This window comes from Macaca nemestrina, chromosome 20, assembly GCF_043159975.1.
Source record: "Macaca nemestrina isolate mMacNem1 chromosome 20, mMacNem.hap1, whole genome shotgun sequence".
NCBI lineage: Eukaryota > Metazoa > Chordata > Mammalia > Primates > Cercopithecidae > Macaca > Macaca nemestrina.
In genome coordinates this window covers 65,471,167-65,496,418 of record NC_092144.1, presented here as the reverse complement: position 1 = coordinate 65,496,418, position 25,252 = coordinate 65,471,167, and the positions used below count along the sequence as shown (strand labels likewise).

General features: G+C 57.9%; 1 protein-coding gene across 4 annotated transcripts in view; it reads left to right on the top strand.

Moving 5' to 3' along the window:
- Positions 1-2,935: 2,935 nt before the first annotated feature.
- Positions 2,936-25,252, top strand: part of LOC105488186 (protein phosphatase 6 regulatory subunit 1) — a 30,350-nt gene continuing 8,033 nt past the window's right edge. The window contains exons 1-15 of one of the 4 annotated variants that reach the window (XM_011752046.3): positions 2,936-3,074; positions 14,659-14,891; positions 16,395-16,581; positions 16,670-16,807; positions 16,887-16,952; positions 19,749-19,861; positions 19,958-20,071; positions 20,599-20,761; positions 20,847-20,999; positions 21,926-22,060; positions 22,843-22,907; positions 23,099-23,214; positions 23,302-23,387; positions 23,511-23,600; positions 23,682-23,779. In XM_011752046.3, coding sequence (XP_011750348.1) covers positions 14,665-14,891; positions 16,395-16,581; positions 16,670-16,807; positions 16,887-16,952; positions 19,749-19,861; positions 19,958-20,071; positions 20,599-20,761; positions 20,847-20,999; positions 21,926-22,060; positions 22,843-22,907; positions 23,099-23,214; positions 23,302-23,387; positions 23,511-23,600; positions 23,682-23,779 — 1,751 coding nt within the window. In that variant the 5' untranslated portion in view covers positions 2,936-3,074; positions 14,659-14,664. Of the gene's footprint in view, positions 3,075-3,859; positions 3,879-9,487; positions 9,957-12,575; positions 13,298-14,658; positions 14,892-16,394; positions 16,582-16,669; positions 16,808-16,886; positions 16,953-19,748; positions 19,862-19,957; positions 20,072-20,598; positions 20,762-20,846; positions 21,000-21,925; positions 22,061-22,842; positions 22,908-23,098; positions 23,215-23,301; positions 23,388-23,510; positions 23,601-23,681; positions 23,780-25,252 lie in introns of those variants that run through there. The other 3 variants (XM_011752050.3, XM_011752049.3, XM_011752047.3) reach the window with 3 other exon arrangements.

Genomic DNA, 25,252 nt, shown 5'->3' with positions numbered 1-25,252 from the left:
TGTACCTGCCTTTTATTATGAGATGGTGCATGAAAGATGGGGAGCAGAACCAGTCTTACCAACCTTCATACCTGCAGCTCCGAACTGTGCACATGACACACGCTACTGAGACTGTCATGCAACAATAGGTAACACAGGGACCGAACAACACTGTGTTCAACAAAAACTCTAGAAATAGCAGAGACCGGAAGAGACATGGCTGAAAAACCAAACTGCTGACAAGTGTTCATTAGTGAATGCTGGTGAAAGTGACAAAGGTTGAAGCAATTACGGCTGGGCACGGCGGTTCATGCCTGTAATCCCAGCACTTTGAGAGGCCGAGGCAGGTGGGTCACGTGAGGTCAGGAGTTCGAGACCATCCCGGCCAACATGGAGAAACCCCATCTCTACTGAAAATACAATAATTAGGCCAGGCGCAGTGGCTTACACCTGTAATCCCAGCACTTTGGGAGGCGGAGGCAGGCGGATCACAAGGTTAGGAGTTTGAGACCAGCCCAGCCAACATAGTGAAACCCCGTCTCTACTAAAAATACAAAAATTAGCCGAGTGTGGTGGCGAGCACCTGTAGTCCCAGCTACTCAGGAGACTGAGGTGGGAGAATCACTTGAACCCAGGAGGCAGAGGTTGTAGTGAGCTGAGACTACACCATTGCACTCCAGCCTGGGTGACAGAGTGAGACTGTCTCTCAAAAAAAAAAAAAAAAAAGCCAAGAGTGGTGGTGCATACCTGTAATCCCAGCTACTCAGGAGGCTGAGGCATGAGAATTACTTGAACACGGGAGGCAGAGGTTGCAGTGAGCCAAGATCATACCACTGCACTGCAGCCTCCGTCTCAAAAAAAAATAAATAAATAAAAATAAAAGGTAACAGATGTGAAGGACAAATGGATTGGATTTTTGTTGTTGTTGTTGTTGTTGTTGTTTGAGGCAGAGTCTTGCTGTTGCCCAGGCTGGAGTGCTGTGGCGTGACGGCGCGATCTCGGCTCACTGCAAGCTCTGCCTCCCAGGTTCACGCCATTCTCCTGCCAGGTTCACACCATTCTCCTGCCTCAGCCTCCCGAGTAGCTGGGACTACAGGGGCCTGCCACCACGCCCGGCTAATTGTCTTGTATTTTTTAGTGGAGACGGGGTTTCACTGTGTTAGCTAGGATGGTCTCCATCTCCTGACCTTGTGATCTGCCTGCCTCGGCCTCCCAAAGTGCTGAGATTACAGGCGTGAGCCACCGCGCCCGGCCTTTTTTTTTTACTGCAACATCTGCCTCCCGGATTCAAGCAATTCTCCTGCCTCAGCCTCCCGAGTAGCTGGGATTACAGGCGCACACCGCCACGTCCGGCCTTTTTTGTGTATTTTAGTAGAAACGGGGTTTCACCGTGTTGCCCAGGCTGGTGTCGAACTCCTGAGCTCACGCAATCCGCCCTCCTCGGCCTCCCAAAGTGCTGGGATTACAGGTGTGGAGTCTGGAACTCCTGAGCTCAGGTACACGCCTGAGCCACCGCGCCAGACCCTTTGTTTTTGAGACAGGTTCTCGCTGTCTCCTAGGCCGGAGTGCACTAGTGCAATCCGGCTCACTGCAGCCTGGGCTCAAGCGATTCCCCTGCCTTAGCCTCCCGAATAGCTGAGGCTACAGGCGCGGGCCACCATGCCCCACTAATTTTGTAAATTTTCTTTTGTAGAGACGGGGGTCTCCCTAGGCTGCCCAGGGTGGTCTCGAATTCCTGGGCTCATGCCATCCTTCTGCCTTGGGCCTTCCAAAGTGTTGTGATTACAGGCGTGAGCCACCGCGCCTGGCCAATTTGCAGTCTTTAAAAAAAAAAAAAAAGTTCCTCGCGCCCACACGATTTTTACAGTGGGCCTCTAACATGGGCGGGGGGGGGGCTATTAAAGTTGGGGAAACTGAGGCTCAAAGCCAGATGGGGCCTTCATCAATCTAGACACAAGGTCTAGGTGGTCTCTTCCAGTTGATGCTATTAGAGGCGGCTTTGGGCGGAACTGGCAACACTAGCGACCCGGCCGGGACTATCGCCAGCAAATGGAAAGGACTGAGGGTTCCTGAGGCTCGCAGGCCGCTTATCTCGAGAGCCGGGCGGGACTAAGGCGCCTGGCCTTGGCTGGAGTGAAAACCAGGTCTGGATTTCACAAGAGCCCGACCCTGGAGCCAAAGCCGGACTATGATTAGAGGAGACAGAAGAGCGAACGGATTCCCAAACGGAGCGAGTGGGAAGGGAAATCCTGGGGCGGAATATTCACGGGGACTTGGAACGGAGCCGGTGCGCAGCTCCGGCTCATTGCGCTGTCTGGGTTTATTCCGGGCCAGACCGTTGGCACCAACGGGCGCAAGCGCGTCTACGGCGGCGGGGTTCAGGAGTGGGCGGGGTCGGAAGCACGCGGGCGCACGCGCACTGCACCACCCAGGCGTGCGGCCCCTCCCGCACCTGCGCACCGAGACCGCCGCGGGAGGGCGGGGCCTCCTGCGTCGTCCTGCGCTAGGGGGATTGTGGGATAGTGGCGGAGGGAGCCGGGCGTCGGAGGCCCTGAGGCGGGCCGCAGAGCCCGGAGACTGAGCGGCTTTGGGGAAGGGGCGGTTAAGGAAGTAGGCCTCGGCGTCCGTCGGTCGCTGCTCGGCTCTGCGGCCCGTTTGGACCGCGGAGGAGGACGTCTTCCCCTCCCGCGGGGCGCTGGGTTGGAGTGTGGAAACCGAGGCAACTTCCCCCGTCTTCCCGGCTGAGGCGCCTGCGCGGGCCTCGCGACCGGGCTCGCCCGCAACCCGCCTTGGTCGGCGCGCCCACCTCGCCTGCGGACCCCGGAGGCGCCTACGCGGACTCGTGACAGCCCCAGCCCGCCGGCAACCCCACCCGGCTCTGACCCCCTCAACTCTGCAGGACCCGGCGCGCGAGGACCCCACGACCCGCGGGCGCCTGCGCGGACCCCGCGAGCCCCGGCGCCTGCGCAAGTCCCCGACGCCGCCCCCGCCCCTACTTACCGGGCCCCGCAGCAGGGGCCGGAGCCGCCGGCGGCGGGGCGGGGGGGGCGCCCCGATGAGCCCCGAGTGCGAGGAGCCGCCGCCCCCCCTCGCAGGTGAGCGGCCCGTGTCGCCCGACCCTGCCTCTCCAGGACCAGGCCCCCACGTCTTCCCCTCTCCGGACCCCCGCCGGTCTTTTCTGCTTGGGATCCTCCTTCCTTCGGGTTCCCTCTCCACGGGCCCCCGTTTCTTCCCCCTCGACCCTCTCCAGTCTCTTAATCTCTCCTCAGCTCCCCCGCCACCCACCTCTCAGTTTCTTGCCCTCGGGCTTTTCCCACCCGCTCTCTTTGCAGCTGCGCTCCCCAGTCCCTGAGCCTCAGGTCCGCTCTCTTGCCTCTCTGGCCGGTCCCCCGGCTCCCCAGGAGTCTTTCCTCCTGGTTACCCTGGACTTTGCCCGCTTACACCCATCTCTCTCGCCCCAATCTCTGCCCCGCCGCCTCTTCCCGGCGCAGCCTCCTTAGATCCGTTGCCTGTCACCCCGGAGCTCAGGACTGGGGGAGCGGGGCTTGTCTTCACCTTGACCGACCCTCTCCCGCCTCCGGTTTCTTGTGCGAGGGACCTGGGAGCGGGGCTTCTCTGGAGCAGCCACCACTCCGGCCTGCTTCAGTGAGATGAAGCCTGCTGAGGGCAGGCAGGGCGCCTGGCGCTGGGCTCCGAGGAGGGGTCATCAGTCCTAGGCCCTGCCCTGGAGGTGGGGCCGGTCCCTGGAGGGGGGGGGACAAAGGCAGAACCGGACAGTCACAATTCCTGTGTGTTGTGATGGAGGTAACTTAGGGAGCTGCAGGGGGCCACAGAGCGCAAGGCACTGGTGAGACTGGCTGGATGGATGGCTTTTTCTGTCTAGGAAGGATGAGTAGGAGGTGACAGATGGAGAGTGGGAAGAAGGGCCTTCCGTGGCGGGGAGGGGGGAAGGAGCAGCACGTGCAGATATGTCAAGGAAGGAAGGTCGGAGTCCTGAGTGAAGATGTGTTGGGAGGGTGAGGGGCAGAGTAGCTCGGCCCGGGGTACTTGTCCAGGCCTTGAATGGGACCTCTGGTTGGGGTCTTTCTTGCTCGCTCTTTGTACACACAGACATGACCATAAACATCCGCCTGAAAAGCAAGATGTTTCAGTAAAGGCAGCTGCGTAGACTGTCAGGCGCGGTACTGGGTTCACAGTTGTAGAGAAACTGCAGTGGGATTTCATCCAGCCCAAGGGCGAGGATCTAACCATCACCGTGCCCTGCAAATGCAGCAAGGACTGGAGATTGCCTGAGTAACCCGTGATGAGGACTTGGTTTACATCCATGCACAACACACGTGGAAATGCTCACGGCACCCGGCCACGTGTGCTTACTAGTGGTGGAACGGCTGTTGGAGCTGCTTGTGCTGTTTAAAATGTTATGCTTTTTTTTTTTTTTTTTTTAACTTTTGCCCAACATGTATCATTTTGCATAAGTTACATGAGACCACCTAACTCTAGTTCTGGGATTGGGATCATGAGAAGGCAGTCCAGCTAATTGTTAGAGGACCTTTTGTCAGACAGACCTAGGCCGAGTCTGGCTTCTGCTTTTCCAAGTGGTGAGACCTTGGACAAGTTGTTCTTCATCTGTAAGTGGGGATAGCAGACTGCTCTCCTCAGAGGGTAGTTCTAGGGATTAAGTGCAAGATTTGTAGAAGCCTGGGGCAGAATGCAAGGTACATTGTGCTCTGCAATCAGTAGCTCTTTGGATGATGGTGATGATTTTGAGACTGAGTTTTGCTCCTTTGCCCAACCTGGAGTGTAGTGGTCTAATCATTGCTCACTGCAGCCTTGAACTGCTGGACTCAAGTGATCTTCCCACCTCAGCCTCCTGAGTAGCTGCGACTACAGGCACGTGCTGCAATGCTTGCTCAATTTTTGTATTTTTTTGTACACGCCCAGCTAATGTTTGTATTTTTTGTAAAGACTGGGTCTTGCTATGGTGCCCTGCCATGGTGCCCAGGCTGATTTCAAACTCGTGAGCTCAAGCAGTCCTCCTGCCTAGCCTCCCAGAGAGCTGGGATTATAGGTGTGGGACACCATATCTGGCCGTTCTTTCGATTGTTATTTGATTTGGGAGTGTCTGTTGCAGTGGTTCTCAGCTGGGGACAGTTGGCGATATCTGGAGATGTTTTTGGTTGTTCCAACTGGGGGGAGTGCCGCCAGTATCTGGTGAGTGGAGGTGGAGGCCAGGGATGTTGCTAAGTGTCCTCCAATGCACGGGCAGTCCCAGCACCAAAAAGAACTGTCCAGCCCAAATGTGGGCAGCGCAGAGGAGGAGAGCTTTGCTCCACTGCCGGGGTGCTGTGTGTCGTTGTGGCTCATTTGCTCTGTTGTGACTCCTGAGCTGTGTGTTGGTGAGTTGTGTATTGCGAGTTGCCACCATCTTTGTGGCCGTTAGCTTTTGTTGGTTAATCTACTGTTTCTTTCCATTCGAGGAGAACCTGCTTGTCTGGTACCCTCCCCATTTTTTTTTCTGGGATGTGTGGCCCAGTGATCTTAACAGAACACCTTTCTCTGGCTTCAGTTTTCATTAATTCACAAGTAGCTTTAGTTGGGCCTGGCCTGACGCTAGATCCTGGGAAGTCAGCGTGTTTCAGGGGAGGCAGATGACTGAACAGGTACATCCTGTCACAGAGCCGAGGCTCACGTGCTGTCCTCGGGTGACTGTGGGATGCTGTGGAAGCAGTGTGGAGCAGGCCCCTGACACAGATGCAGTGGGGAGGCTCCCTGGAGGAAGTGGTGTCTGTGTGGGGGCCTGAAGGACCCAGGAGGAGCTAGTCAGGCTCGAAGAGCTCAGGGAAGGAGGAGGGAGTAGCCCAGTCTGGGCCGAGGGCAGTCAGGTGTGGCACCCATGCGGGAGATAGCAAGAGATGAGGTGAGAGAGGCCTGGGAGCTTTGGTGAGAGTGAGGGGCCTTCCCAGAGTAGGAATCACTCGGCACCCGGCTTGGTGGGGCTCACCCGCCTTTCCATGCCAAACCGTGGTTTTTCCTTTGCACGCCAGTTTTGTGGGTCTTTCTCCACAGGGTGCTGCCTTACAGTAGCCCCATCTGTAAGGTATTTCCCGGATAAGGAAACTGGGGCTCGGTGGGGTGAGATCCTTGGTCTGGGCCACAGATATTTCAGTTTGGGGAGGTAAAATGGGAATGCACGCTTTTCTGACTTCGGATCACATTGTAACACTAACTCTACCCCATTCTGTTTTTCCAGAGAGCTATTTCAAAATCTGTTTGTTGATCTTTTCCTTTTTTTCCTTTAAACCTGTGGCCAGTTCAGGAGACGATCTGAATGTGGGCGTTCAAGTCCCCGTCCCAGTCCTCGGCCAGTGTTTCTAGACTCTTCTGTTTCCCAGTTATTCCATTCCCTGGGGTTGGACCAGGGCTACCAGCTCCCTTGGCAGGGTGTGCTTCTGGGGCCAGAGGGGGAGCCACTGAGGGTCCTCTTTAAGTGGGGACCCTCCCCAAGGCTTTCCCAAGCCACAGGAAAGCCCTCGCTCATCATCTTGTTGGGTCTTGGACAGGTCCCCTTCTACCAAATTGGTGTCCCTGATTCCTGCTTGCTGAGTGGGTGGTGCTGGGTTCTGCAGCTGGCACACCCCGTAGGTCCTGCTCAGAGATGGTGGGGTGGCCATTACTGTCGCTGCGTCCCTGGAATTGGGTGTTCCCAAACCCCTTTCAGATTTGGCTGAGAGCTGACGGAGGCTTGGGAGATATTAGAGGGAGATGGTCTTGCTGTCCTTGGGACTCTGGGCCCTTTAAGGAGCTGGGTGCTGGCCAACCTGCTGCTGGTAGCAGGCTCTTTCTCTTCCTGGGGTACTGGCCGGGGGCCAGGCGTTGGAGCTTCCGCTGAGCATGGGGGCAGCTCAGGCGGCTGTCTCTGGAGGCCCCCGGGGCCTTTGTGCCCTGGCCTCCATTTCTGGGTGCTCATGGGTCAGCGCGGGTTGAGGAGGGGTGACAGATGAAGCGTGGGCCCGTCAGTCCCCTGGCGGCAGAGCTGTGTTTGGACGGATGCCTGCAGCAGTGGGGATGGCTTTGTGGGAGCCGCCGTTAGTGCCTGTCCAAGCAGGGGAAGGAAGGGGCTGTTAGGCCCTTGAGGGGTGACTGGTGTTGAAGGCCCTAGAACACCACAGCAAAATAAGAAACCAGAGGCAATAGTGCAGAGCTGGTGGAGGGAGAACGGCAGAGGTAGTTTTCGTTTTTAATGGCTTCCTTTCTCATTTACAATTTCCCCTTCTTCCGTTTGCAGCCAGACTCTTGGTTTTCAAACGGTAGCTAAAAACTAGTGGTAGTCACTTCCGCTTTCTTGAAGTTGCTAAAAGTTGCAAAGAATGGGGGTGGCGGGGTGCACGGCGCCTGCAGTAGTATCCGAATGGTCTGAGGAAAAGTGCTTGAGTCACTTAGGCAAATGGGTAGAGTCTGTCTCCTGCTCCTCTGTGTTTAGCACCATCACCTTTGGGGTAGTGACGGTCCCTACCTGTCCTGCCAGGAAGCGTCTGGACGTGGCCTCAGGGTTGGACCGAAAGGGACTTGCACCTGCCAAGCTCCTGCTGTGTCAGGGCCACCTGCTTTAGCTCTGTGCCTTTCCACAGCAGCCCGCCCTGGTGGGCTGTGTCTCGTTTTCACGGATGAGGAAATGAGACTCAGAGAAGTCAAGTGTCTGCCCAGGTTCACCTAGTTAGAGTGAGCGTGAAACCCACCTCTCCTGCCCCATTCCCAGGGGTTCTAGCAGGCTTCATTAAGTTGGGAGAGGGGACTGAGAGGGCTTCAGGCCATAGTGCATTCAGAGTTTGTGGTGGAAGAAAGTTTTTTTTTTTTCTCTTTTTTTCTGTTCTTCCGTATTTGCATCTTCATTCTGTTTAGAGCCTGAGAATTGAAGTTTGTAGTGTCGACCACCCGATTGCATTTGAGCCTTTCAGTCTACTCTGGTTTTCAGAGGAGCCACTTGAGGGGGAGAGTTCAAGGGACTGTCTGGGTTCTCGGGGCCAAGGTTCTTGGATGCCACGCACCAGCAAGCACCCTCCTGTCTCGTTCTGGCAGCCCCTGCCCCAGTTCTCTGGGGAGCTGGGTTTGGAGGGGAAGCGTGATGCTTAACTATCCCCGAAGCAGAGGGTTAGTCTGTAGCAGGGGTAGGGGGTTTGGGGGCCGAGGGCTATGGCCTGTGCCCTTTAATCAGGTATCTTAGAAGTGAACGGTGGGCCTCAGTATGAGAATTTCTGCCTCTTGTTTAGAGACTAGGGCATCCTGGAAGCCTCTTGCTAGCCATGTGGCTCCGCCGCTCTGGGCCCCTTTTCAACATGAAACTGTCGGAATAATCAGAATTCTTCACTTGGTCTTGTTGTGGAGCTGAGACAAGTGTCTGCAAGTGCGGGTCCATGGATTTTCTTTTTTTTTTTTTTTTTTTTTTTTTTTTTTTGAGACGGAGTCTAGCTCTGTTGCCCAGGCTGGAGTGCAGTGGCCGGATCTCAGCTCACTGCAAGCCCCGCCTCCCGGGTTCACGCCATTCTCCTGCCTCAGCCTCCCGAGTAGCTGGGAGTACAGGCGCCCGCCACCTCGCCCGGCTAATTTTTTTTGTATTTTAGTAGAGACGGGGTTTCACCGTGTTAGCCAGGATGGTCTCGATCTCCTGAACTCGTGATCCGCCCGTCTCGGCCTCCCAAAGTGCTGGGATTACAGGCTTGAGCCACCACGCCCGGCCGGGTCCATGGATTTTCTACAGATGTGGGTTTGGTGCTGCTCCTGTCCTGCCCCCATGGTGGAGGGGCTCACCTAGCTTAGGGCTGTTGGTGGTGAGGGATGAGGAAGGGGTAACCTGCGTGAGTGCCCCAGGGCGGAGCCTTGGCAGCTTCAGCTCTGCCAGGCTGGCCGGCATCTCGTCAGCTCTGTGGACGCTGGGGCATAGTACAAGGCCTGAGCCTGGCCCGGGCTCTGGCCCTGCCATGGCCGATGGCCTGAGGCAGGTTTTTTTTTTTTTTCCAACAGTTTTTATTGAGGTATTCCATACAGTTCATCCATTTAGAGTGCACAGCCAGGAGTGGTGGCTCACGCCTATAAGCCTAGCACTTTGGGAGGCCGAGGCAGGCGGATCACTTGAGGTCAGGCATTCAAGACCAGCCTGGCCAACATGGTGAAACCCATCTTTACTAAAAAAAAAAAAAATACAAAAAAAAAATTAGCTGTGCGTGGTGGCGCATACCTGTAATCCCAGGTACTCAGGAGGCTGAGGCAGGAGAATTGCTTGAACCCGGGAGGCGGAGGTTGCAGTGAGCCGAGATTGCGCCACTACACTCCAGCCTCGGTGACAGCGCAAGACTCTGTCCCAAAAAAAAATTAGCCAAGCACCGTGTTGCGTGCTTGTAGTCCCCACTACTCGGGAGGCTGAGGCAGGAGAATTGCTTGAACCCGGGAACTGAAGGTTATAGTGAGCCCAGATGGCGCCATTGCACTCTATCCTGGGCAACAGAGCGAGACTCTGTCTCAAGAAAAACAATAATAAATAAAGTATACAATTCAGTGGTTCTTAGTATATTCACAACATTGGGGAAACATCACCATAATTAATTTTGGAACTTTTTTTAAATCACCCTTTCCTTTCAGGAACTTCCCCCCATCCGCTCCAGCTCCTGAAAGCCTATAATCTCCTTTCTGTGTCTATGGATTTGCCTGTTCTGGACGCTTCACATAGGTGGAAGTCTGTGGCGTGTCGCTCCTTGGGACTGGCTTTGCTGGCGTGGCGCGGTCAGCCTTTCGGCCCGCCCGGTCTCCCACGGAGAAAGAGCCTCTGTGTGTGTGCTTGCCACGTCTCGGTGCTTCGCTCGCCACAGCCTTAGGCCGGAAATTGGCAGAGTCATGATGAATGTGGCGGTTGCCCCTTGAGATTATTCTGGTCCCAGGTACACCCAGATCAGGAAATCCATGCCCCGGCTGCCGTCAGCACGCTGGTGAGTCACCTTTGCTGAGCCTGAGTTTTCTCTTCTGTGACATGGACACTTGGTGGTCGGCCCGTCGCATTCCTTGTCAAGTGGGATGGGAAGTAGGGGATGGTCCCTCGAGGAGGTCTAGCGTCTGGGCAGAAGTGGCGGTGAGGAGTTACCGCTGTGCACACAGAGGTTCTCAGAGCAAGGAAAGGACATAGTTATATTTCCTTGTGAGGTGGTGGTGCCTTCGTCACTCTCGACACAGGGGAAAATACACACCCATTGCCTGCCTGGGTCGGCCCTGAGGGCCAGCCCCAGCCTCCCCAGCCTGCCCAGGGCGGTCTTGCACTTTCCCCCACCTCTTGATTCAGGCACCCTGTAGGAGTGGCTGGGAGGGGCCAGGGTGGGAGTGATTTCACTTTGTCCACGCCCTGAGAGGTGCGGCAGCCTCCTTGCCTGGGAGGAGCTAGGGCCTTGTGAAAATGAGGTTTGCTTTTCAGCTAATATTTCTGAGCATTTATTGCCAGGGCCAGGTTCCGTGCTAGGTGCCGCCCTCAGGTGCCCATGGTAACCTAGGAGGAAGGTTCTAGAGGAAGCCTTGTAGAGCCACGAGTGTGCACCTCCAGCGCTTCATTGCTGTGTCATAGAGATGCTTCCAGGCGGCAGGTCAGAGTGCACAGCTCAGGGAGACGGAGACAGTGGTGACAAAGGCGGGGCTCGCTGCTTGAGCCAGGCAGGCCAGGGAAGGCCCTTCTGTGAGCTGAATGCTTGGTAAGAGATCCGAAGATGAGAAGAAGTGAGACAAAAAGAAGACAAAGTCGCTGAGGTAGACCCAAGCTTAGTGTGTTCTGGAAACAGAAGGCCAGCGTGGCCAGGGCGAGTAGGAAGTGGGAGGCCATTGAGAGTCCCAGGCGCTGACCTGACGAGAGGGCAAGTCTGATTTTCCCTTCAGCAAGCTCTGCATGGCTGTGGGGAGGGGGATGAGCAGGGGGCACCTGCGGTCGAGTGTGGGGGGCCTGCTGTCACCTGGTGGTCATGCAGGCAGAAGGGGTGGAATGGTTATGTTTGGGGAGGTCAGTGGTGCCTGGGTCGGGGTGGGAGGCCTGAGAAGTCCCTAGATTTCTGGTGGTGCCTGGCTGGAGGAGAACTCAGGTCTCTGGCCGAGCTGTGCTGTCACAGCTGGTCTGGGAGGGACCTGAGGACCACAGCCCTCCACCCTGAATCCAGGGGTGTCTGTTGAGTAAGCACTAGGAGCTGGGACAAGGCGGACAGGGAGCTTACCATCCAGACAGGTCCCTCCAGGGTGGGCCTGGAATGACAGGTTCCTCCCTGAGATGAGAGTCGGGGTCACTGTGGGCAGGGCTAGTCCCTCAGGCAGAGCGAGTGCTGGAGCCGGCCCAGCCGGAACTCGCTCGTTCATCCCATAAGTGTCCACTACACAGGCCCTGTGCTGGGGCTCTGCACCCTGAGAATTCAACTTCTAAAGGCTGAGAGTGCCGACTTCACTGCCCACCAACCCCTAGATTGGGGCATGGGCGTTTACTTTGGTGTGCCTCAGTTTCCTCTCCTGTAAAATGAGGCCATTCCCTGGAGGGTGGTTGTGAGAGTTGGTGGAGGTAATGGCTGTGAAGTTCTGTTTAGAGCAGTCAGCACAGTGCAGGTGCCGGAGCGCCCTGGCCGATACCATTGACATCATTGCCTGGAGTGCCTGGGATGCCCCCATCCACCCAGACCTGCAGGGCCTTCTGGACATCCATCCAGCCCTGTGCCTCAGGCAGCCACGGGCTGTGCAGGAAACACCTGAAGTGGCAGCCCCAGGAGCACTGGCGAGGTGGTGTGGGGCACGGCCTCCCCAGGGCACTGGGGTCACCGTGGGCACGGAGGTCAGTCGGTGAGCTGGCTGGGCAGGGGCATCGGAGCCTGGATGCAGGCTTGGTGGAGTGCACATCACTGAGCAGGTGGAGGTACTCATGGTTGTGCTTTAAAAGAATTTTTTTTTTTCCAAGACTGAGTGTTGCTCTGTCACCCAGGCTGGAGTGCAGTGGCGCAATCTTGGTTCACTGCAACCTCCACTCCCGGATTCAGGCGATTCTCCTGCCTCAGCCTCCCGAGTAGCTGGGACTACAGGCACCCAACACCACACTTGGCTAATTTTTGTATTTTTAGTAGAAATGGAGTTTCACCATGTTGGCCAGGCTCGTGTCAAACTCCTGACCTCGGGTGATCTGCCCGCCGGGGCTTCCCAAAGTTCTGGGATTATAGGTGTGAGCCACTGTGCCCGACCTTAGAAGGAATATTGGGAGTCTGGGCGTGGTGGCTTACGCCTGTAATCCCAACACTTTGGGAGGCCCAGGTGGGCGGATCACCCACGGTTAGGAGTTTGAAACCAGCCTGGCCAACATGGTGAAACCCCATTTCTACTAAAATACAAAAATTAGCCGGGCGTGGTGGCGGATGCATGTAGTACAGCTACTGGGGAGGCGGAGGCGGGAGAATTGCCTGAACCCGGGAGGCGAAGGTTGCGGTGAACCTAGATTGTGCCACTGCACTCCAGCCTGGGCGACAGAGTGAGACTCCATCTCAAAGAAAAAGGATTATTGGGAAAAGTGGACTGGTGAGGGGTAAGAGGTGAGTCGCTGGGTGCTGCGGACTGGGACCTGGCAGACCCCCCAGAGGAGCAGGGGTTCAAATGCCTGGAGGCTGCTGCTGTCTCCCCCAGTCCTCCCGCTGCCGCCATGACTGACGTTGGTCACAGAGCTCTTCCCTCTGCTCCACTCTCAAATGTCATTGGCCAGGTTTAGGGACCTATAGTGTCATATCAAGGTTGTTGCCAGCCTGGAGTCACCGAGGCAGACCGGCAGCCTGGGAGCGAGGTCTGGACTGCAGCCTCCCAAGCTGAGCCCAGCCTTAGGGTGGTCAGGGTGGATGAGTGAGGAGATCCTGGCCCCAGGCTGGCCTGGCTTCAAGTTAGGCGGGAAGGAGAGGAAAGGAGGCCTAGGCGGCTTGTTTGACCTGCCTGAGGCCATGTGTGGGACTCTGTCCTGCCCGTTGTCAGCCTGGACTGCTCGCCTAAGCTTGGATGAAGTCTCTTCCCTGGGCCTGGTGCTCCATGTCTCCCTGTCTCTTCCCTGGGGTCTGGGACTGAGTCAGGCCTGGCGGCTGATGGGCACTGAGGTGACAGGTCAGAGGGGCTGGAGGACACAGTGGAGGCCTGTGCTAAGGGAATGACGGAACTGGAAGAAGCTGCAGAACGGCGTTGAAGGAAAGGGACTAACGTGTGCCTGGGAGTGACGGCGGCGAAGGGCTGTGGGAGAGGCACCCCGGCCTCCCGTGCCGGCTCTGCTCTGTTCCCGGCCTGCTTTGTGGTGAGTTGGGGGCAGCAGTGGCCTTAGCCGGTGATATGGTTGTCAGGAGGCCGGTGACGAGCCTGAGCTCTGGTCAGTGTCTTAACTGATGAGAACTCCACAAAGGCTGTCTGCTGGGACCAGTTGGCCTTTGAGATGCCAGGATGCTGCCTGACTTACCGGGCTTTGGTTGCCCCTTGTCCTCTGTGGCGGGTGATGGCAGCTTGCTTGGGGGCTGCTGGTGGCTTGGACATCGTGTGTACAGCACACATGCAGAGCCAGGACCATTGTCACCAGGTGCCGAGAGCACACGTCGCAGGTGAGCTCTGCAGTGGATGGTCTGTGTGGAGGCTTTGTAGGGCCCTGCGGAGCAGTGACATAGTACAGGGCAGGGGCTCAGAATGGGGTTGCCTGGCATCTTGTTAATGCTCTGTGTGTGTGTCCTTATTGCCAGTGAGTTCCTGTGCAGGAGTGTTTAGGGGCTGGACCCAGGCCGAGGAGCCAGACGCTGTCCTCCAGAGGGCGGGAGCCAGCTCCAGATGGGGACAGGGTCAGGGCTGGGTGTTGCTGGCTTTGCTCTTCCTCTGCAGAATGTGTCTGTCCTACCCTGGGTTCCTTCAGGTCCTGGTCAGTGACTGTTCTGGGGGCCCCTCCCTTCCAGCTTTTCCTCTTCCTCGTTCCAGCCCAGGTGCTGGGTGAGAGGATGGTTGGGGTGTGTTTGTGTGTGAGTGGTGTCCAGGCAACGGCCACAGCCTGGAGACACACAGACTTCCTCTCTTCCCCCTGCCCCCGCCCCATGCCTCCCACGCAGCCTCGGGTGATTTGCTGGGCCAAGCGGCAGCCGTGTGCTGAAAGTCATCGGGCGTTTGAGTTTGTTGAACAAATACAGGTTGAAGCAAATTTGAAGACAGAGGTTCAGGCCCCGCCCCTGCAGTGTCCCACCCAAAAGTGGGGATAGTGGGCCCAGACCCTCATGGGGAGACAGGGCCTGAGGCCTCTCAGTGCACAGCGTCCAGCCTCTACTCGCATGCCCTGCACACAGTCCACACTGGGGACTTCACCAGGCCCGAGGCCTCGGGTGTGAAGTGACCCCCCGGACCTCAGGCGAGGCGGCCTGGAGGCTGGAGGTGGGGAAGAGGGGTGGGCTCGAGGGCAGCTGTAGGAGCCTGGTACTCAGTGGGAGCCTTATTAAGCATGAGTGATGGAGGCACTGAGCCTGTGGGCAGTCCCAGGGTGGGGCTGGGCTCAGTGTGAGGGAGAGGGCTGGGTCTTGGGGAGAGGCTGTGCCCAAGGTGGGCACTCAGCCCCTGTGGTCAGCCCCTCGTCCAGCAGGGACTCCCCTGGGGCGTCTGACGGGGCGCTGGTTGCGTCTGTGCCTGCAGGGCGCCATGTTTTGGAAGTTTGACCTGCACACAAGCTCACACCTGGACACGCTGCTGGAGCGGGAGGACCTGAGCCTGCCGGAGCTGCTGGACGAGGAAGACGTGCTGCAGGAGTGCAAGGTGGTCAACCGCAAGCTGCTGGACTTCCTGCTGCAGCCACCCCACCTGCAGGCCATGGTGGCCTGGGTCACCCAGGAGCCGCCCGCTAGCGGTGAGGAGCGGCTTCGCTACAAGTGAGTTCCCTGGCTCCTGGCCAGCCCGTCCCTATCAGCATCACACATACCTTCACTACGCAAGCCTCACAGCTACCCTGAAATGCGTCAGTATCAGTAAACTCCAGTTTGGGGATCAGGAAAGCGAGGCAGGGAGCAGCCAGGCCCCTGCACAAGGCCTCACAGCTCACTGAGTGCAGACCAAGGAATGCAGTGGCATAGTCACAGGAGCCACAAAGTCATGGGCCCAAGCGATCCTCCCGCCTCAATCTCCCGAGTAGCTGGGACCACAAGTGTGTGACAACATGCCTGGCTGGTTTTTCTGTTTATTCGACGCTTTTTATTTTATTTATTTTTTATTAAAAAAATTTTTTGTGTGTTTGCGAGACGTTTGTCTGCTATTGAAGACATTTTAAGATTACTTATTTTTTGGCCGGGCGCGGTGGCTCAAGCCTGTAATCCCAGCACTTTGGGAGGCTGAGACGGGCGGATCATGAGGTCAGGAGATGGAGACCATCCTGGCTAACACGGTGAAACCCCATCTCTACTAAAAAAATACAAAAAACTAGCCGGGCGAGGTGGCGGCGCCTGTAGTCCCAGCTACTCGGGAGGCTGAGGCAGGAGAATGGCGTAAACCCGGGAGGCGGAGCCTGCAGTGAGCTGAGATCCGGCCACTGCACCCCAGCCTGGGTGACAGAGTGAGACTCTGACTCAAAAAAAAAAAAAAAAAAAAAAAGATTACTTATTTTTTAATCCAAGTGATACTCAAAAGACACTTTTTTTTTGTTTTTGGAGACTCACTGTGTCACCAGGTTGGAGTGCAGTGGCCTGATTGTCTCACTGCAACCTCTGCCTCCCGGATTCAAGTGATTCTCCTGCCTCACCCTCCTCAGTAGCTGGGACTATAAGTCACCACACCTGGCTAATTTTTGTATTTTTAGTAGAGACGGGGTTTCGCCATGTTGCCCAGGCTGGTCTCAAACTCCTGACCTCAAGTGATCTGCCTGCTTTGGCCTCCCAAGGGGCACCTCCGCACAGTCCTAGAGCAGATTGTGGTCCCTCAGGGCCTTGAATGGCTGCTGCTGGGGTGGCTCTTGTCTTGGAGCCGTCAGGCACCGTGTGAGAGTTTGGAGAAGGGAGGCAGGAGGTGGGGCTGGAAGCTGAGCAAGGTTCCAGGAGTCTGCGGAACTGGGGCAGTGTACGGGGCCGCAAGTGAAGCCGCTGAGTCAGAAGGGATGAGCGTTAGCTGTTGGGGGATTGGGAAGCACGGGAGCTTCAGGACCAGGCTTGTCTTGGGGGTGGTGAGGAGCCTAGGATGGGACGGCTGGGTGTTAGCAGGGTAGGGGAGGCCTGGTGTGGGCCCTTATTTCTGCGTCAGCCCTGTCCTCTGCCTTGTCATGCCCTTTCCCCTTCCGGGATGGGGTCTCTGCGGCCCCAGGAACCCAGTGCCCGGTGCAGAGAAGAGGGTAGAGCCTTGCCCCCTACCCCAGCCTGAGCCCCCACACACCTGTGCTTGCCTCCCAGGTACCCCAGTGTGGCCTGCGAGATTCTGACCTCAGACGTACCGCAGATCAATGACGCCCTGGGTGCTGATGAGTCCCTCCTGAACCGGCTCTACGGCTTCCTGCAGAGCACCGGCAGCCTCAATCCGCTGCTGGCCAGCTTCTTCAGCAAGGTCATGGGCATCCTCATCAACCGCAAGACGGACCAGGTGCCCTGGCCCCCACCCTGATGCCACGTGGGGTTGGGGGTGGCGGCCGGGCCAGGCCCTGTGCATGACGCAGCCCATGCGCCCCCAGCTTGTGTCCTTTCTGCGGAAGAAGGATGACTTCGTGGACCTGCTGCTGCAGCACATCGGCACCTCGGCCATCATGGACCTGCTGCTGCGCCTGCTTACCTGTGTGGAGCGGCCCCAGCTGAGGCAGGACGTTGTCAATGTGAGCAGGGCCGGCTCCTCTGGGGGTAGGGGGCTGGACACGGTGGATGGTGATGCAGCCCCCGCCTTCTCACCCTCAGTGGCTCAACGAGGAGAAGATCGTCCAGCGGCTGATTGAGCAGATCCACCCGTCGAAGGATGAGAATGTGAGTGCTGCCGGTGCCCCTGCAGCTTCCCCTTAGAGTCCGTTCCCCATGCCCAGCTCCCCGCTTTTAAAAGAGGAATTGGGGCTGCACGTGGTGGCTCGAGCCTGTAATTCCAGCACTTTGGGAGGGCGAAGTGGGAGGATTCTTGAGCCCATGAGTTTGAGACCAGCTTGGGCAACATAGTAACACCCATTTCTACATAAAAACTTATGTGTGTTGAGTGTGGTGGTGCACACCTGGAGTCCCTGCTACTTGGGAAGCTCAGGTAGGAGGATTGCTTGAGCTGGGAGGTCAAGGCTACAGTGAGTCATGATCACACCACTGCACTCCAGCCTGGGTGACAGACCCCGTCTCAAAAAAGGAAAAAAAGAAATTCGTGAGAAAAGAGAGCCTTGAGAACCAGGTATATCCATGCCCTTTGAGAAAAGGAAGGAAACTTGACTCAAATGATTCTCCCACCTTGGCCTCCGAAAGTGCTAGAAAGGTTTTTTTCATGACCCAGGAACTTGGCACATAATGCCTTGTAGGGAGGGGCCCTCCTCATCACCTGTCCCAGCCCTGGCCCCACATCCTTCCCTGCCCACCCTGACCTGTGCTGTTGCTGGGCTTGGCAGCTTTTTCCCTGTCTCCTGCCTGATTGAACCCCTCCATGTCCTTCTAAGGGTCCATCCAGCAGCCTTGCTTTCAAGGACCCTCACATCCTCCCCTTTAGTTCTGGGGGGGCCCCACATCCATGTGTTTCTCCAGCTTACGTCTCCATCTCTGTCCTGGTGTCCAGCACAGGGCCTAGTGTAGAGTAGGTGTTTGTCAAGAGCCTCCGACGTCCGAGGCCCCGGGAGCAACGTGTGCCTCCCCATGCCAGCTGCTGCCTCTGAGAGGCGTACAGGCCTGCAGAGCAGAGATACGGCTCTGGGCTCACCCAGGCTAGGGCCTGTCCCTGTGAGGGCCCTGAGGCATGGCCCGGGAGCAACACAGCCAAGCCCTGGCGGCTGCCCGTTGGGTTAGACTCAGCTCTGCTTATGCTTTTCTCTTCTGTAGCAGCTTTACTGAGATATAAATTACACAGCATATGACTCACCCACTGAAGCTTACAGTTCAGTGCTTTTAGTGTATTCACAGCGTTGTTTATCATCTTGTTGAATTTAGATTATTTTTTATCATTCCAAAAAACAAGTCCTGCCTGTAATCCCAGCGTTTTGGCAGGTGAGGCTGGAGGATCGCTTGAGCCCAGGAGTTTGAGACTAGCCTGGGCAACATAGCAAGACCTTGTCTCTACAAAAAATTTGAAACTTAGCTGGCATTGGTGGTGCACACCTGTAGTCCTAGCTCCTCAAGAGTCTGAGACAGGAGGATCTGTTGGGCCCAGGAGTTCAAGGCTGCAGTGAGCTACGATGATACCACTGCACTCCAGCCTGGGGTGATGTAGAGGCCGTATCTTTTTTTTTTTTTTTAGACAGGGTCTTGCTCCGTTGCCCAGGCTGGACTGCAGTAGTGTGGTCCCAGGCTGGAGTGCAGTGGTGTGGTCTTGCCTCACTGCAGCCTTGACCCCCTGGGCTCAAGCGATCCTCCTGCCTCCGCCACATGAGTGGCTGGAACTACAGGCGCATACCAGCATTCCTGGCTAATTATTTTGTACTTGTAGAGATGGAGTTTTTGCCACGTTGCCCAGGCTGGTCTCAAACTCCTGGGCTCAAGTGATGCTCCCACCTCGGCCTTTCAAAGTGCTGGGATTATAGACATGTGCTGTCACACCCAGCTGAGACCTTTTCTCCAGAAAAAAGAAAAAAAAGATACCCTGTATTCATTAGCACCCCCTCCCAATTTTTCCCTTTCTCTTCTCAGCCCCTGGCAACCACCAGACTATTCTGTCTCTGGATTTGTCTTTGGACATTTCATAAAATGGGATCATACACCATGTGGTCTGTGTCTGGTTTCTTTCACTAGCATGATGTTTTGTGGCTCATTCACGTGGTTGCGTGGATCAGTTTCACTGTTTTTGTGGCTCATTCACATGGTTGCGTGGATCAGTTTCACTGTTTTTGTGCTCATTCACGTGGCTGTGTGGATCAGTTTCACTGTCTTTGTGGCTCATTCACGTGGTTGCGTGGATCAGTTACACTCCTTTTTTTGGCTGATTAGCCCTCCCCTGTGCGGACAGACCAGGTTGGGCATACCCACTCGTCAGTCGAAGCTGTCTGGGTCGTTGCGGGCAGTGCTGCCGGCCCTGTGTGCGAGCTCGCGGGCCTTCTGTGGATGCCTCCTGTCCTGGGGAGCCTTCCTGGGTTCCTGTTCTCTCCACCATTTTTCCTCTAGCAATTGGTGCTTCTGTGACCCCTTCTTCTTTTTTTTTTTTTTTTTTTGAGACAGAGTCTCGCTCTGCCGCCCAGGCTGGAGTGCAGTGGCCGGATCTCAGCTCACTGCAAGCTCCGCCTCCTGGGTTCACGCCATTCTCCTGCCTCAGCCTCCCGAGGAGCTGGGACTACAGGCACCCGCCACCGCGCCCGGCTAGTTTTTTTTGTATTTTTTTTTTTTAGTAGAGATGGGATTTCACCGTGTTAGCCAGGATGGTCTCGATCTCCTGACCTCGTGATCCGCCCGCCTCGGCCTCCCAAAGTGCTGGGATTACAGGCTTGAGCCACCACGCCCGGCCTGTGCCCCCTTCTTCTTAACTCGTGTCCCTGTGTCTGGGTGACCGTTTTTCCCTGGATGGTCAGCTCGGGGGAGGGGCTTCCAGCACCAGGCTGCAGAGGGCCCGGTGGCCCACCCAGGATCCTCACCTGTCTCTCCCCATCCCAGCAACATTCCAACGCGTCCCAGTCCCTGTGTGACATCGTCCGCCTGAGCCGGGAGCAGATGATCCAAGTCCAGGACAGCCCGGAGCCTGACCAGCTGCTGGCCACCCTGGAGAAGTGGGTGTGCGGGCGAAGCTAAGGCTGGGGGGAGCTGACTTGGGGATGCCCTGGGCCCCTGGCCCCTCACCCTGACCCCCGCCCCCACCCCCATAGGCAGGAGACGATTGAGCAGCTCTTAAGCAACATGTTCGAGGTGGAGCAGAGCCAGTCTGTCATCGTCAGTGGGATCCAGGTGCTGCTGACCCTGCTGGAGCCCAGGAGGCCGAGGTGAGGGATATGGGCCGCAGACCATGCATGCTGCCCATCCCCTGGGGCTCTCTGGCCCCTCAGAGGCGGGTCTCGGTGTCCACCAAGTGAAACTGCCGCCTCCAAGTGGCGCCTTGCTCTGGTGGCCGCTTGTGCTCCCTGTGCAGTGGACAGTATGGGCCCAAGGGAGGAATCTTCCTGTCTTGTTTGACAAATGAGGGCGCTGAGGCTGAGGCCACTGCTGCAGCTTGTGTTGGGAGGGACCTCAGGCCCCCGTGCCCCTGCCTTACCATAAAGGCCTCTAGCTTGTTGGGTGTGCCTTCCCGCCCTCATCCCTCACCGGTGCCCCCACAGTGGACTGCCAATGCTGCCACCTGGCAAGCTCCCCACCCCACCCCAGCCAGGTGTAGTCTGAAGGGCCTCAGAAGAGAGCAGCCGGGGGCATGTGGCTCCTCGTCTTCCTCCAGACCCTGCAGACTCGGTCCTTGCGTCGTGTGGGCACGCAGGCCGTCTAGGCTCACTCTGCCTTTGACCCTGCCCTGCTGCAGGTCCGAGTCCATGACTGTGAACAACTTCTTCAGCAGTGTGGATGGGCAGCTGGAGCTCCTGGCCCAGGGAGCCCTGGAAAGCACTGTGTCCAGTGTGGGCGCCTTGCACGCCCTGCGCCCGCGGCTCAGCTGCTTCCACCAGCTCCTGCTGGAGCCTCCCAAGGTCAGGGGCGGGGGTTGTGGTCCTTGGGGAGGCGGGGGAAGCAGGAAGCGCAGCCCTTGGGAACCAGGGCTCCCTGTATCTGCAGCTGGAGCCGCTACAGATGACGTGGGGCATGCTGGCTCCGCCTCTGGGCAACACGCGGCTGCACGTGGTCAAGCTCCTGGCCAGCGCCCTGAGCGCCAATGATGCAGCCCTGACGCAGGAGCTCCTGGCACTGGACGTGCCCAACACCATGCTGGTGCGGGACTGGACTGGGCTAGGGGCTTAGGGGCTGGGGTGGGACCAGACTGAGCTAGGGGCTCGGGGGCTGGGGGCTCAGGGGCTGGGGTGGGGACCGGACTGGGCTGGGGGCTCGGGGGCTGGGGGCTCGGGGGCTGGGGTGGGACCGGACTGAGCTAGGGGCTCGGGGGCTGGGGGCTCAGGGGCTGGGGTGGGGACCGGACTGGGCTGGGGGCTCAGGGGCTGGGGGTTAAGGGGCTGGGGTGGGACCGGACTGAGCTAGGGGCTCAGGGGCTGGGGGCTCAGGGGCTGGGGTGGGGACCGGACTGGGCTGGGGGCTCGGGGGCTGGGGGTTAAGCGGCTGGGGTGGGGACCGGACTGGGCTGGGGGCTCGGGGGCTGGGGGTTAAGCGGCTGGGGTGGGGACCGGACTGGGCTAGGGGCTCGGGGGCTGGGGGTTAAGGGGCTGGGGTGGGGACCGGACTGGGCTAGGGGCTCGGGGGCTGGGGGTTAAGGGGCTGGGGTGGGGACCGGACTGAGCTAGGGGCTCGGGGGCTGGGGGGGGACCGGACTGAGCTAGGGGCTCGGGGGCTGGGGATTAAGGGGCTGGGGTGTGGACCGGACTGAGCTAGGGGCTCAGGGGCTGGGGGCTTAGGGGCTGGGGTGGGGACCGGACTGAGCTAGGGGCTTGGGGGCTGGGGGCTTAGGGGCTGGGGTGGGGACCAGACTGAGCTAGGGGCTTGGGGACTGGGAGCTTAGGGGCTGGGGTGGGGACCGGACTGGGCTGGGGGCTCGGGGGCTGGGGTGGGGACTGGTCTGGGTGGGGGCTCAGGGGCTAGGGTGGGGACCAGACTGGGCTGGGGGCTCGGGCGCTGGGGGCTCAGGGGCTGGGGGCTCAGGGGCTGGGGCAGGGCCTCTCTGGTACCAACCGTGTGTCCTCCCATAGGACCTCTTCTTCCACTATGTCTTCAACAACTTCCTGCATGCCCAAGTGGAGGGATGCGTGAGCACCATGCTGAGCTTGGGGCCACCTCCTGACAGCAACCCTGAGACGCCCGTCCAAAACCCTGTTGTGAAACATGTGAGCTGGGACTCCCTGATCCCCTCCTTCTGGGCCCATCCCCTGTGGGCGCACCCTCTCCAGAGGCCTACTCCTCACTTCTTCCTCCCACAAGTGTTTGTTGGGTAGTGTTAGGTGCCAGCACCCAGATGGGATGTGGGAGGCATGGCCAGGGAGAAACGGGGATGAAACATGCAGGTGCAGGGAGCAGTGGGCTCCTGACTTGAACCGAAGAGCTAGGGGTGGGCGGGAGCAGACCTGCGAGCGGCTGTGTGTGCATGAGTGTGCACACATGAGTGTGTGTGAGCACGTGTCTGTTAGTGCATGCATGTGTGTGAGCATGTGTGTGTGTGTGCACGCATGAGTGTGTAAGCATGTGTGCATGTGTGTGCACGCGTGTGTATGAGTGTTAGTGCATGCATGCGTGTGTGAGCACGTGTGAGTCTGCATGCATGTGTGTGAGCATGTATGCATGTGTGTGCACGTGTGTATGAGTGTGTCAGTGCATGCATGCGTGTGTGAGCATGTGTGAGTCTGCATGCATGAGTGTGTGTGTGAGCATGTATGCATGTGTGTGCACACGTGAGTGTGTGTGCATGCACCACATACTCTTCGTAGAAAGACCAGGAGACTTGGCTGGATGCCAGGGTCCCAAGCCCCAGCTTCCATCCCTCCTTCCCACTCCCATGTGGATGAGCTGGGGCCTGGTGAAGCGTCTGCTGAGGAAGGGACCCCTGCCGCAGTGCAGAGCTCCCCATACGTGTGCAGACCCCCCCAGGCCATCCTGTCCTGCTGTCCCACAGCTGCTGCAGCAGTGCCGCCTGGTGGAGCGGATCCTGGCTTCCTGGGAGGAGAACGACCGTGTACAGTGAGCACCTGCTGCCCTTTGTGTCTCCAGGGGCTGGGACTGTCTGGGTGGGGGACTGGGTCGGGACTGGGACTGTCTGGGTGGGGGACTGGGTCGGGCTGGGCTGGAACTGCCTGGGTTGGGGGATGGGTCGGGGCTGGGCATCGTTGGGTCCAGTCCTGGCTTCTAGCCGTGGCCTTCACTCTTGCCAGGTCTGCGGGAGGCCCTCGGAAAGGCTACATGGGCCACCTGACGAGAATGGCCAACGCCCTGGTGCAGAGCACAGAGAAGGGGCCCAATGCAGAGCAGCTGGGACAGCTGCTGAAGGGTGAGGGTCCCCAGGCCAGCCTGAGGGGTACGTGGGGGGCTTGAAGCCAGGGGATGCCTCACGTCTTCACCCCTCTCACCTACGCAGAGCTGCCCAGCGAGCAGCAGGAGCAGTGGGAAGCCTTTGTATCGGGGCCCCTGGCGGAGACCAACAAGAAGAACATGGTGGACCTGGTGAGGCCCGGATTCTCCTACCGCTTCTCTCTCCGGCCAGTTTTAGCCTCCCCGTCCTCATAGCTGCCTGCCCACCCTCGTCTGGGGGCTCCAGCAGGCCCTGACGCCCCGTCCTCTCCCCAGGTGAACACCCACCACCTACACTCCTCCAGTGACGATGAGGACGACCGGCTCAAGGAGTTCAACTTCCCTGAGGAGGCCGTGCTGCAGCAGGTGGGCCTGGGGCTGTGCGGGGCTGTGCTGGAGTGGGGTCCCGTCCAGCTCCCTCCAGCCCCAACCTCCGCACCCCCACAGGCCTTCATGGACTTCCAGATGCAGCGCATGACCTCCGCCTTTATTGACCACTTTGGCTTCAATGATGAGGAGTTTGGGGAGCAGGAGGAGAGTGTGAAGTGAGTGTCTCTTGCGCAGGGTCAGAGCCCTGTCCTGCCTCTGCAGCAGCAGGCGCGCCTACTTGTGTCTGTCCCCCACACCCACCTGCATGCCCTGTGAGGCTCATCCTGCAGCTATGGCTGCTGCTGGGCACACGTTGGCCATGGCCTTGTGTGCGTGTCTGCAGCCTCGTGTGTCTGCCTCCTCTTACATGAGTTCCGGCTCTGCAGTCTCTTCTCTCCGAGGGGCAGGCCATGAGGGTGGGGCACAAACATCTTCTGTGCTGGGGACACAGAGCAGGTCCCTCCCACTCCTGGAGCTAGCCTTAGGGGTCCCAGGCGGGAGGGGCTCAGGGTAGTGGGGACCAGCAGGTCCTGGCGCAGGGACTGTGAGGCAAAACTGCGCCTGCATGAATGCCCTCTGGGTCACGAGTCTGCCAGACACGAGGGTCCACTTCTCCCCTCCACAGGCCTCGAGGTTACTAAACATTTTTTTCCAATTACCAATTCTGCTTGTTTTGATTTGTGGGGCAACAACATCTTAACATCAGTCACCTCTGGGTGTTATGATCATAAACTTTTCTGAGTTTCTTGCCACAAGCGTGTGTTGCTTCTAGAGTCAGAAAAAAAGTGACTGGACGGAGCGGCTCATGCCTGTAATCCCAGTACTTTGGGAGGCTGAGGCAGGCGGATCACCTGAGGTCAGGAGTTCGAGACCAGCCTGGCCAATATGGTGAAACCCCGTCTCTACAAAAAATACAAAAATTAGCCGGGCATGGTGGCATGTGCCTGTAGTCCCAGCTACTTGGGAGGCTGAGTTAGGACAATCGCTTGGACCCGGGAAGCAGAGGTTGCAGTGAGCTGAGATTGTGCCACTGCACTCCAGCCTGGGCAACAGAGCGAGACTCCATCTCGCTCTCCACAATGAGCTCATTTACGGCCAGGGAGACTGAGTCCCCAGGACATAGCCGGTTAGTGTGTGGGAGCTGGATGGCTGCCTATGGCTGCCCCGGGGTTCCTGTACAGCACAGCGTGAGGGGCACCACGATGAGGGATAGTCAGCTGTGCCTCACTTAGTCCACAGCTGGACAGAGGTCCTCTCAGGTGCAGACATGAGACCCCGTGTGTGCTGCCTCCGTGCCCGGCGTGGAGACTTGCAGAGTGTTGGTCTTTGTGGGTCAGTGGCCTGTGCCGAGACCCCTGGAGAAGATGCTTAAGTGAAAACTGGGCTGGGCACAGTGGCTCACATCTTAATCCCAGCACTTAGGGAGGCCGAAGCAGGAGGATCGCTTGAGTTCAGGAATTTCAGCCCAGCCTGGGCAATGTTGTGAGACCATCTCTGCTTTTTTAATTAAAAGAAAAAAAAAAAAAAACTCCATCCTGGCATGAGGATGAAGGGCCTGACTGGTAGATGGCATTAGTATCACCAGCTGCCCTTTTGGGATGAAACTATTAGCACTTCCTCTACCAAGAAAATTCCAGAGAGGTTAAAAA